Source organism: Gigantopelta aegis, chromosome 14 (assembly GCF_016097555.1).
Source record: "Gigantopelta aegis isolate Gae_Host chromosome 14, Gae_host_genome, whole genome shotgun sequence".
Lineage (NCBI taxonomy): Eukaryota > Metazoa > Mollusca > Gastropoda > Neomphalida > Peltospiridae > Gigantopelta > Gigantopelta aegis.
This window is the reverse complement of record NC_054712.1, coordinates 56,682,530-56,696,043: the sequence shown is the minus strand read 5'-3', so window position 1 is coordinate 56,696,043 and position 13,514 is coordinate 56,682,530. Positions and strand designations below refer to the sequence as shown.

Genomic DNA, 13,514 nt, shown 5'->3' with positions numbered 1-13,514 from the left:
CACTCCTGTAACAAGTCCCAACCCCCCACAGACAGGGTGTGTCGACCAACCTTCTACGATTCTCTAAGGATTGTTGCCACTTGTTTTTGTATTTCAGCTAACATTCCTGTAACAAGTCCCAACCCCCCACAGACAGGGTGTGTCGACCACCCTTCTACGATTCTCTAAGGATTGTTGCCACTTGTTTTTGTATTTCAGCTAACACTCCTGTAACAAGTCCCAACCCCCCACAGACAGGGTGTGTCGACCAACCTTCTACGATTCTCTAAGGATTGTTGCCACTTGTTTTTGTATTTCAGCTAACACTCCTGTAACAAGTCCCAACCCCCCACAGACAGGGTGTGTCGACCAACCTTCTACGATTCTCTAAGGATTGTTGCCACTTGTTTTTGTATTTCAGCTAGCACTCCTGTAACAAGTCCCAACCCCCCACAGACAGGGTGTGTCGACCAACCTTCTACGATTCTCTAAGGATTGTTGCCACTTGTTTTTGTATTTCAGCTAACATTCCTGTAACAAGTCCCAACCCCCCACAGACAGGGTGTGTCGACCACCCTTCTACGATTCTCTAAGGATTGTTGCCACTTGTTTTTGTATTTCAGCTAACACTCCTGTAATAAGTCCCAACCCCCCACAGACAGGGTGTGTCGACCAACCTTCTACGATTCTCTAAGGATTGTTGCCACTTGTTTTTGTATTTCAGCTAGCACTCCTGTAACAAGTCCCAACCCCCCACAGACAGGGTGTGTCGACCAACCTTCTACGATTCTCTAAGGATTGTTGCCACTTGTTTTTGTATTTCAGCTAACATTCCTGTAACAAGTCCCAACCCCCCACAGACAGGGTGTGTCGACCACCCTTCTACGATTCTCTAAGGATTGTTGCCACTTGTTTTTGTATTTCAGCTAACACTCCTGTAATAAGTCCCAACCCCCCACAGACAGGGTGTGTCGACCAACCTTCTACGATTCTCTAAGGATTGTTGCCACTTGTTTTTGTATTTCAGCTAGCACTCCTGTAACAAGTCCCAACCCCCCACAGACAGGGTGTGTCGACCAACCTTCTACGATTCTCTAAGGATTGTTGCCACTTGTTTTTGTATTTCAGCTAACATTCCTGTAACAAGTCCCAACCCTGCACAGACAGGGTGTGTTGACAAACTGACCAACTGTGCAAGTTACGGAAAGACATCTTGTCTTGGTCAGTACGAGCACTGGGCGAGAGACAACTGTCAGCTCTATTGTGGCTACTGCTGTAAGTCATTTTACTACCTATTCAATTTTACGAAGCTATAGTGATAAAGACATGTTCAAACCATGTGATAAATTTATCTTGTATTGCACATACATGTATGTGCGATCTGGACTGGAACTTTTAAATGGGGAATTCCCCTTTTATTTGTACTATATTAGCGCCTTTTTATTAGTGACGTCTTGTTTAATTTACAAATTATGTGCGATCTGAAACGGAACTTTTGAATGGGGAATTCCCTTTTTATTTTTACTATATTGGCACCTTTTTATTAGTGACGTCATGTTTAATTTACAAATTATGTCACATCATATTTGAAACATTACACAATATTGCCCCAGAGTATGATTTTTAACATTAAGTAAATCCATAAAAGGAGTATTAATCATAGATTTAAGAAAGTGTTGTTATGACGTTAAATTAAAAACGGTTTTTGTAAAGCACAAAAGAAGGTATGTAATAAATACAGAATTCACATACATTGTTTTCGCTTCCTGTTTATTGCACTCGTTTATTTTGCGCAAGAACATACCACTTGACCGCTAAGCAGTTTCGGGGTATATATTCTTGAGAAAAATGAACCTGTGCAATAAATAGGAAGTAAAAACAACGTAAGTGAAGTTTTGTATATATCATAGACCCTGTGGCTGTGTGATAGTTAAAACGTCTTAATTGTACTGTACATCTTGAAATTAAGGCATCCCTAAATTAATGCAAGTGATGGTGGTCACAACAAAAATGCGACATGAAATTAATGACACGGTAGTCACAACAAAAATGCGACATGAAATTAATGTCACGGTGGTCACACAAAAATATGACATGAAATTAATGTCATGGTGGTCACACAAAAATGCGACATGAAATTAATGTCACAGTGGTCACACAAAAATGCTATATGAAATTAATGTCATGGTGGTCACACAAAAATGCGACATGAAATTAATGTCACAGTGGTCACACAAAAATGCGACATGAAATTAATGTCATGGTGGTCACACAAAAATGTGACATGAAATTAATGTCATGGTGGTCACACAAAAATGTGACATGAAATTAATGTCACAGTGGTCACACAAAAATGCGACATGAAATTAATGTCACGGTGGTCACACAAAAATGTGACATGAAATTAATGTCATGGTGGTCACACAAAAATGTGACATGAAATTAATGTCATTGTGGTCACACAAAAATGCAACAGGAAATTAATGCAAGTGGATTCCATGTGCAATAAAAAAAAAAAACCCACAGAAATGGTCAACTTTAACAACTCGAGATGATTTAGCTTACAAATCAAGATAATTGAGCTTACAACTCGAGATGATTTATTTTACAAACTCGAGATGATTTAGCTTACAACTCGAGATGATTTAGCTTACAACTCGTGATTTTCAAGCATATCTAACCCACGTTTGCTCCTTACATACAATGGGCAGTCATTCGTTCTGCCTATATCCAGTTAGGTTCAAGCATTATGCCTGGGCACACATCTCGGCTATCTGAGTGGCTACTGGTGAGAGAGAGAAATCACTGAGCTGTTTTAACTCACTCTGAATGGGTGCTAGTGGACTGGGATTTGAACCCAGTACCTTCCACCCATAAGGCCTATGACATACATTTGTAACCTCTACACCACTGAGGCCGGTTTCACACTTTATATGCCAGATGGTAAATGCACACACATACACAAACAGTTTAATTTTAGCTTGGTCCATTATTGCTTTCAAATTTTATACTGCTTGTCCTAAGTGTTGTGTTTTTCTTTTGTTTTTGTTATCTCTATATACAGCTAAGCCACAAAGTGGTTGCCATGACGTTCTGACTAATTGTCATGACTACGGAAAGAGTTCTTGTGCCGGTCTGTATCTAACCTGGGCCAAGACAAACTGTGCCCTGTCCTGTGGTTTGTGTCGTAAGTATTAGACGACTCCTATTTGTACTGTTTGGGTAGGGTCCAGAAGCATTATTAATGCTGTATAAAGTAACAGTATTTTATCCATAATCAAAATAATGTCAATCATTCTGTATAAAATAATGTTATTTATTCATCCATACAAAATAATGTTATTTATTCATCTATACAACATAATGTTATTTATTCCACATGAAATACCAGTATTTATTTCAAGTAAAATAATGCTGTTTATTCCAAGTAAAATAGCAGTAAAGAAAACATGACAGATGGTCTATATTTGGCACCAAACATGTAAAATAGCGGTAAAGAAAACATGACAGATGGTCTATATTTGGCACCAAACATGTAAAATAACGGTAAAGAAAACATGACAGATGGTCTATATTTGGCACCAAACATGTAAAATAACGGTAAAGAAAACATGACAGATGGTCTATATTTGGCACCAAACATGTAAAATAACGGTAAAGAAAACATGACAGATGGTCTATATTTGGCACCAAACATGTAAAATAACGGTAAAGAAAACATGACAGATGGTCTATATTTGGCACCAAACATGTAAAATAACGGTAAAGAAAACATGACAGATGGTCTATATTTGGCACCAAACATGTAAAATAACGGTAAAGAAAACATGACAGATGGTCTATATTTGGCACCAAACATGTAAAATAACGGTAAAGAAAACATGACAGATGGTCTATATTTGGCACCAAACATGTAAAATAGCGGTAAAGAAAACATGACAGATGGTCTATATTTGGCACCAAACATGTAAAATAGCGGTAAAGAAAACATGACAGATGGTCTATATTTGGCACCAAACATGTAAAATAGCGGTAAAGAAAACATGACAGATGGTCTATATTTGGCACCAAACATGTAAAATAGCGGTAAAGAAAACATGACAGATGGTCTGTATTTGGCACCAAACATGTAAAATAGCGGTAAAGAAAACATGACAGATGGTCTGTATTTGGCACCAAACATGTAAAATAGCGGTAAAGAAAACATGACAGATGGTCTATATTTGGCACCAAACATGTAAAATAGCGGTAAAGAAAACATGACAGATGGTCTATATTTGGCACCAAACATGTAAAATAGCGGTAAAGAAAACATGACAGATGGTCTATATTTGGCACCAAACATGTAAAATAGCGGTAAAGAAAACATGACAGATGGTCTATATTTGGCACCAAACATGTAAAATAGCGGTAAAGAAAACATGACAGATGGTCTATATTTGGCACCAAACATGTAAAATAACGGTAAAGAAAACATGACAGATGGTCTATATTTGGCACCAAACATGTAAAATATTTTATAAATTGAATCACATTAAAAAAAAAAAAATTCAATTGTTAAATGCTTAAAAATATCTAATAAATATTTCCGTACAAAAATCCTGATTGGAGCTCTTTACGGAAATTGCCTCTCATTTCATAAAATAAGTATGACACACAAGCTCGTATAATAATATCTCTCTCTCTCGTTTTGTTTTCAAATTTTTTAGCAGGTCAGGTAACAACGCCACTTCCAGCTGGACTGGGTATTCCACCTCAGGGCTGGACCATTTTGTTGAAGGGGGTGGCAGGAGCACCCGGAGATCTATTCAGTCTGTGGGCATCCCCCAACACCCAGAATGAGCATGTCCCAGCAGCACAACTGATGACCGCCCAGTTCCCTCAGCACTACAAGCCAGACTTGTCCAACCACTGGAGCGAATGTCACTTCGACAAGGTACACACAGTAATGTGTTTATTGTCCCAAAAAACCCCGGCCTCGGTGGTGTCGTGGTCCCAACCAGAGTGAGTTTTAACGACTCAATGGGTACATGTAGGTATAAGACCACTACACCCTCTCTTCTCTGACTAACAACTAACCCACTGTCCTGGACAGACAGCCCAGATTGTTGAGGTGTGTGTACAGGACAGTGTGCTTGAACCTTAATTGGATATAATCACGAAAATAAGTTAAAATGAAATGAAATATTGTCTGAATGCAGGCATTGAAAGAAGCACACAGTCTGGTAACTCATGTACAGATTATCGTAAACTACAGGCTTGGTAACCTATAGGTTAAGACGCAATTTATCAAATTTAACCAGGGTTTCCATCATGCGATTAGTCGCACCGACTTGTCTCATTGCAGTTTTTCGGCCCTACAAAAATCTGAACATATTAGACTAAAATTGTTCTGATTTAGGTGTTCTCGCAGTACAATTTGATCACATGTGACAAGTCTGAGCCACAATTGCATAATGAGAACACCCATTAATTAACACAATTCCCACTGGTGTTATAATAAAATCCTTTCACCGAAATATTGATAACCATTATGTTTTTATTCATTCAAATCACTGTTTTTGTACTGATTCTTGAACATCTATGTGTATTCTGGACTAGCTCTTGTACTCTACAAATCACTGTTTTTGTACTGATTCTTGAACATCTATGTGTATTCTGGACTAGCTCTGGAACTCGACAAATCACTCTTTTTGTACTGATTCTTGAACATCTATGTGTATTCTGGACTAGCTCTGGAACTCGACAAATCACTGTTTTTGTACTGATTCTTGAACATCTATGTGTATTCTGGACTAGCTCTTGTACTCTACAAATCACTGTTTTTGTACTGATTCTTGAACATCTATGTGTATTCTGGACTAGCTCTGGAACTCGACAAATCACTGTTTTTGTACTGATTCTTGAACATCTATGTGTATTCTGGACTAGCTCTGGAACTCGACAAATCACTGTTTTTGTACTGATTCTTGAACATCTATGTGTATTCTGGACTAGCTCTGGAACTCGACAAATCACTGTTTTTGTACTGATTCTTGAACATCTATGTGTATTCTGGACTAGCTCTGGAACTCGACAAATCACTGTTTTTGTACTGATTCTTGAACATCTATGTGTATTCTGGACTAGCTCTGGAACTCGACAAATCACTGTTTTTGTACTGATTCTTGAACATCTATGTGTATTCTGGACTAGCTCTGGAACTCGACAAATTCGCCAATTGTGAATTTTAAACTCAACTGGTGAATTGTATTTTAATTTGGCAAAATAATTTCATGTAATAATTGATATTTAACTGGGCATCTGCAGTTTTTTAAGTTTAATTTATTTTATAAATATGGTGATAATATATCGTTTGTAATTAAAGGTTGCAATTTGGGGGTTTTCAGGTCATGGTAGGGATCTACAACAATGGAGTGGAAAAGGCTAACATTATATTTGACGCTCGGAACAGTGACAAAATGAACTGGTTCAGACCGGAACGAATCATCTCCAGCACTTGGAACGACATCCGATATGCTCCATTGAACATCTTCAGATTGTCAGGGTATGCTTTTAGTGGGATAGCAGTGTGAAATAAAAAATTAACTTAGTTGAACTCAATTTTCACTTGAGCAGAATTATTAAACATATTGCTTATAAATATTGCAACAGAAAGTATAAGATTCTAAATTTTTTCAAGAAGCTGATCATTGATCATTAAATAAGAAGAATGACATTTGAATCACTCAAGTGTAATGTTATAGGAAATTACAGGCACTTGTGCCGATGAGGGTTAAGGGGATCTAACCCCTCACCACCACCCCAGCACACACTTTCAAGCAATTTTTTTTTTTTTTTTAAATGTATTTTTTATAGAGCATGACACCTAAACTTCACTTGCCACAGTATATTGAATATGACATTTTCCTACAGAGGACCTTCAACCGGATGAGAGTTCTATGTCAGTAGTTCTTGAATTTGGCTATACTTTAAAAATAAAAAATAAAAAAAATTAGATAATAAAATTACTAACAATATTTTCCATCCAGCTTAATTTTTGTATGAGTTTATTGAATATGACATTTTCCTACAGAGATCCTTCTACTGGCCGCGAGTTCTATGCCAGTAGTTCTGGGTTCGGGTGTGATGTCAACGGCTGGTTCATGGTGTCCACGCGGTCAGGATGCAGCTTCGAGCCAAGCAGCTCGGGAAAACCGGCTTTCTATTACGTCAAAGGAAACCAGAAGGGGAAATTCAGTCAGAGTACGTTTTCATTCATTACCAGCTTAAGCAGGATTGTGTATGGGAGTGGCCATTTAGGTTTGCTTTTGTTGCTGGAATTTTTGGGCTACTAAGTTTTTACTGAGGGCTACCAGATTTTATATACATGAACCGGTAGCCCAGGCCACTGTAGAGTATTACTAGATCAACTAAGATGCAGTGCGTTGTAGGATCAGTAGCCCTAAGTGGATAGACGTACTGGTCCACAAAGTGGGCAGGATCTAGCTTAGTCAGTATGGCATTTACTAGAGGTGTTTTAGTCAAGGGATCAAATCCTATCATCGGATCCATTCTCGGATTAGTTTGGGGTTTTTTCCGTCATAACCAGTGCCTCGTGGCTTGTATATCAAAGTCTGGTATGTTTAGTCCTGACTGGAAAAGAGCATATAAAAGATCCCGTTTTGCTGATGGAAAAATATAGCAGGTTTCCTCTCTAAGACTACCGGTATTTGTCAAAATTAAAGAGAATTTTGCTAGCATACACTTTGACAATCGTATGACTTCAGCAACCAATAACCCAAACGTTTGACATGCAATAGCCGATTATTAATTAATAAATCAATGTGCTCTAATTAAACAAAACAAAGTGTATTGGTCCATACAACACCCTCCCATTTCCCATTGGTTTATAAATTAACCAAACATATACCGGTAAGTGTCTATTTTGAATTTTTTAAACCAGGGCCTGTGACTTTAATGCTTAAATGGCTACAATATGCTGTAGTGTCATTTTAAAAAAAACTACAAAAAAAACATTAATTTTCATTGAGCTAAAGTTTTACATACAGCCTAATTATTTCTCATTATTCATTTGCAGGTAGTCTAGGATCTGGAGATGTGTTTGCCATTCTTGCTCAAGGCGGAAATTGTAATTATATTTCCTTATTTTTTAGAGAAATGTTTTTTTTAATGAAACGTATTTTCTGACCTATTACACGCACTGGTGTATAAACCGCACCTTTTGTTTTTAGACCACGTTTTGACCTTCATCCGTACATAAACTGTACCTTTAAATAAGCTGCGGTTAAAACAAAGCCACAAACTTAATTTTTTTCAAGGATGAAACCTGAAGCACTCCTATTTGTTTTTTAAGCCTAAACCAAAGTGGCATATGTTGTTAAAATGAATCCTAATCAAAGTTATAAAATGTTTAAGGATTATTTGTTATTTCTTTTAAGCTTATCGGGTGTGAACATTTTGGAGGGGTTTTCGTACCCATAATAACTTTCAAAACTCACAGACAATCCATGTAATTAAATTTAAAACATACTTACTAATAATAACATTAGAAGTTGACATTTTATTTAGAATTATTTTTTTGTTTCTTAAACAATAACTAAAGACAAAGTATCAATACAAAGTGATTTCATCAGCTATGACATTCCCTGACAACGTTATTTTTAAGTTCACCAAGAAATTAACAAACTTACATGTACATTGCTACAGCTGGACCAATGTGATGATGTTAAATTGTAATTAAGGTAACAGAAATTTTAATTATTATACAGTCAAACTTCGATCACTCCACCTTCGATCACTCCACCTTCGATCTCTCGATCTGAAGCGACGGTCCCGGCCAAGTTGTTATCCAAACTGACCTTTAAAAACTCAAACTTCGAAAACTCAATAAACTCAATCTCTCGACTTAATTCTTTGGTCCCGCCATAAAGATTTAATAGAGTATGCACCTCGAAAACTCGACGCGTGTGGATTGATCAAACTGTCGTTGCTGATAGTATTTTAAAGACGAATGCATTGTCAATCATGTCAAACAAGCGAAGCGCGCCTGTCTTGGGTGGTCTTGGCTGTCGAGGATTAAGGTGATAATTACAGAATAATAGATCGCCGACTAAGCGGGACGAAATTATCCTGTGTTTGGTCCGTGGTGGAGAGGCTCGCTGCGTAATACATAATTACAGACAGTCTGGTTAACTTCAAAGAGCATCTGTAATAATTGTTAGCGCGGTTTGTTTTTGCTCTCAAAGGCGTGAATCGTGTCAAACATTTCCTTTTGTATTTATATATCAATTAATGTTTACCAATTACTAGTCATTTAGTTATGTTAAAAATTGATACATCACAGATAGAGAAATCTGGGGAAGGACCTGGTAATGTGAGGTTTGCCAGATTGGTTTTAAAAACTTCTGCTTTCTTGTCATCCAAGCAATCTTGCATAGGGCCCAGAAATGGGGGTGGGTGGCCAGATTGGAGAAAGAAAGTAGAGGTGTGAAGCGTAAATAATTCTGTGTAAAACAAATGTACTTATAGTGTTATTTGGCATTCAGTGTTATTTGTTAGTTACGTTCCGCCTTGTATTAACATCTGTAAAATATGCCATTACTTTCTGTTATTTATATATGTATGTAAATACCTTCTTCTTTTTTTTCTTCTTTTTTTCTGTCAATAAATACATGTAGCCTATATGCCCAAACATATATTTCATATTCATCTGGGTTATCTTTTTTGTTTTATTTACTTACTTTTACAATATACGTAAAATTAATATATCACAAGCGTCAAAGATGCCAACAGCTGGGGTGGGGTGGGATTGGATGGGATGGGGTGGCATGGGGTGAGGTGACTGATATATTAATTTGCCTTTTAATTGGGGATGCATAGTTTTCAGAGTTCAGAGGTAGGCAGCGAAGCACATGCTTCTTACAATATTAAGTGAAATCAACCAGCTGCAATGCAGTTTCAAATGTGAACTCTTATATATTAATTTCGAAAACTCGAACTATTTCCTCGTCCCCTTGAAGATCGAGTTATCAAAGTTTGACTGTATTATAAAATTAAGTTATATAATTACAATATAAATGTTTTGTTTGTGAACTAGGTGATGGCACCCACCCTATAACTCCAACCTCGTTCACTCACAACAGTAATGTCTGTGTCTACAAGGGCAAATTCTACAAGGAACATCAGACTTGGAAAGATGGCTGCCAGTACAACTGCACCTGCGAAGACGCAAAGACTGGCTTCTACAGATGTTTAGATATGTGGGTATACTGGTTGCACGCCATCATTAATTACTCCATGCAGTTCAATACAATTTCTATGTGATGATATATTCTGTGAAAAATTAAGCAATATTGAGTGGATCATGTGGCTGCTAGTTTTAAGGAGTACTCTTTGTTCACAACTACCTTGCAAAAAATCAACACACAAATGTACGTCGACCAAACAATTTTATTCAGTCAGCCATGCACCCTCATGCCAGAGTACCACCTCATGTTGTGGTTATACATGTGGAAGTATGTTTTTGTAGAGTTGTTGTTAGTTAAAGTCCGAACCAAATTGTTAACAACTACAATAAATTACTGTCCTACCTTTAACTTTCGTTAGATTTTACATACATTTTGTCCAGACAGAAATCTTGAAAAAAAAAACATTACAATGACACAGATTCCACATACTAGATGATAACTATATCGACTTAGCTGAGATCATATAGGGCAAAAAGCATGTAATGTAATTTTGTGCCGGTTGCCATTTTGTCTTTTTATGGAATTCTCTCCAAGAGGGGTGAAAGGATATGACTTAATCTAACAACGTCATAACGTGTTTTGATATAAAAGCAAATATGATGACGTCATATTCATTTTTGGTTAAAATTTGTTTGTTTAAAGACACCACTAGAGCAGATTGATTTCATATTAATTACGTCACATACTTCAGAGGCTTTCACCCCTCTCTAAAGACTATATGTCAAAATTATCAAATGTTTCACATCCAACAGCCGATGATTAATAAATCAATGTGCTCTAGTGCTGTTGTTAAACAAAACAAACAAACTTTAATTTATAATCTTTTTCCTTTTGTAAACAAGGATTTAATCCACATATAAATTTATTTCAATTTTATAGATGTCCGGTTTACTCGGTCGTGCCTTCTGGATGCAAGTTGACAAAGAAACCTGGTGAATGTTGTGAAAAACTCGACTGTATAAATAACGGAAGTAAGTAATCATCCTTTAAAGAGTTCTGACACATAGCGAACAGTTGTCAGCAACACCAAGTGCGGATCCCGGTATAACAGCCCCAAATATAACCCCCGCCAAACTATACCCGGGGTTAAAGGCATACTGTCACGGATTTAAGGACCTTATTTCTCTAAAAATGGATAATAAATAAAAATTACACTAATTGTTGGAAACCAAATCTAGCTATCGCATCACCTAAACTGAAGCATGATGGAGTGAAATCCATCTTAACCCTCTTGGTAATTTTAGTTTTTGAATTATAGACCATTGCCATAATTCACTTATTTTTACAAAATATCATTAATAAATGGAGTATGGTGGTTATGAAGATGGTTGAATAAAGTACATTTAGGGACAAATCAAATTATTTTTGTTCAGGTAATCTTTGTTAGACCATTAAATAGGTCAGTGGTCTGTGACAATATGCCCTTTAAAGTGGGCTAGCCTATTCTATACCCCTAACCCTAACTCTCATTTTTTATTACTAACCTGTATAAAAAATATAAATAAATAAATAATAATAATAAACGCTTTAAATGAAAAGCAACTATTGCTTTCATAAAAATAAAACTATCACAGATTAGTCATTTTAGAAGATATTTCGATATTCTCTAGTCCAAAATACATGTATATAAATTATGATGGGGAAAAAACCCTCTGGACATTGAAATATAGACTAGAGAGGTATATTCTGGGCTAGCCTATTTTATACTCCGGGGTATATTCTGGGCTAGTCCCGTTTATACCCCGGGTATAGTTTGGCGGGGGTGTATATTTTGGGCTATTACACTGGTAGACGTGCCAATGTCAAAATAAATACCAGTTAGTTATTAATGTATAGGGAGATAAAATGGGACTTTACGATCAGATCAGTTCGTTCTATGCAATAGTTCATTCTAAACATGTTCGTTATAAGTGTACATGTAGTTTACTGTAGTAAAAATGGTGGGGGGTTTTAATCAATATTAGGTGTTTTTTTCTTTCCGGCATGTTGTTGTTCATCAATTTATTCATTCACTCATCCATCCTGCCTTTATAGATACATACATTCTATTCCATTCTATAATCATATTGATGTACTTACCAAGTTTGACACGCAATAGCCGATCTCTATTTTTGTGTTGGGGTGTTGATAAACATACATTTATTCTTGTTTTTTTCTTCAGATTTCTGTTATTACAAGAACAAGGCGTATGCCCAGGGTCAGTCTTGGAATGATGGCTGCGATTATAAGTGCACCTGCAAAGATGCCACACGTGGTTACTACCGATGCGAGACCAGGTATGAAAATTGTGAGGCATCCTATCCCATTCAGGGCTGGGATTCACCTCAGTGGGTTGTGTGCTCACCCGAGATGCTTGCGTCAGAGGATTGAACCACCTAGGTGGATCCATTCACCTGATTGGGGCTTTTCTCGTTCCAACCAGTGCACCACAACTGGTCTAAGGCCGTGGTATGTGTTTTCCTGTCTGTGGGAAAGTGCATATAAAAAATCCCTTGCTCCATTAGGAAAATTGTAGCGGGTTTCCTCCGATGACTACAAGTCAAAATTACCAATGTTTGACATTCAATAGCTGATGATTAATTAATCAGTGTGCTCTAGTGGTGTTATTAAACACAACAAACAAACATCCAGTCTAGATGTTTTCCTTGAAACTAATGTATTTTGATATATTTTTTGTATTGTAGATGTCTGGAGTGGACTCTGCCAAAGGTATGCAAGCTGATTCCTCCTGGTACTGGAATGTGCTGTAAAACACCCAGCTGTCCTGCGGGAATCGTCGTCAACTACCCACCGGGCTGGGTCCCTAGTTAACTCTGACCCACAGAGATGAGTTCCTAGTTAACTCTGACCCACAGGGCTGGGTCCATAGTTAACTTTGATCCACGCAAACTTCTGCAGTTTCTTCTTCTATCTCTCGTGTTTCTTGTTGTTGCTACTTTTTTTTAATCCTGTAAATAAAGTATGTATTTTTATATGTTCTCTGTTTTTTATGTGTGGACTTATCGCAGCCTTATTAGTCCCCTACCAATCCAGAGGGCCACTATAGGTTTTGTCTTCATCCGTCTGTCATCATACAGGGATGTGAGAGGGACTGGAACAAAAAAGTTTACTACGGACAGGGTCCAGGGGCCGCTCAAGGGCCCTAGAAGGAAAATTGTTGTTTGCAACCCCTGGAACTGCCAAAAATTGCATTCAATGCTAACAAATCTAAACTGGTTATAACTTATAATATATGACACATCATAAATTTGAAACTGTGAAAACATGCAAATGAACCTTGTGTGG

General features: G+C 37.2%; 1 protein-coding gene across 1 annotated transcript in view; it reads left to right on the top strand.

Annotated features, from left to right (window-relative positions):
* LOC121389349 overlaps positions 1-13,201 on the top strand; it is a 116,793-nt gene extending 103,592 nt beyond the window's left edge. Inside the window, exons 63-72 of the mRNA XM_041520944.1 lie at positions 1,108-1,254; positions 3,044-3,166; positions 4,689-4,915; positions 6,369-6,526; positions 7,055-7,224; positions 8,060-8,110; positions 10,079-10,241; positions 11,109-11,200; positions 12,391-12,505; positions 12,914-13,201. Of these exons, the coding sequence (XP_041376878.1) occupies positions 1,108-1,254; positions 3,044-3,166; positions 4,689-4,915; positions 6,369-6,526; positions 7,055-7,224; positions 8,060-8,110; positions 10,079-10,241; positions 11,109-11,200; positions 12,391-12,505; positions 12,914-13,040 (1,373 nt within the window). The 3' untranslated portion in view covers positions 13,041-13,201. The remainder of the gene's footprint in view (positions 1-1,107; positions 1,255-3,043; positions 3,167-4,688; positions 4,916-6,368; positions 6,527-7,054; positions 7,225-8,059; positions 8,111-10,078; positions 10,242-11,108; positions 11,201-12,390; positions 12,506-12,913) is intronic.
* Positions 13,202-13,514: the final 313 nt, after the last annotated feature.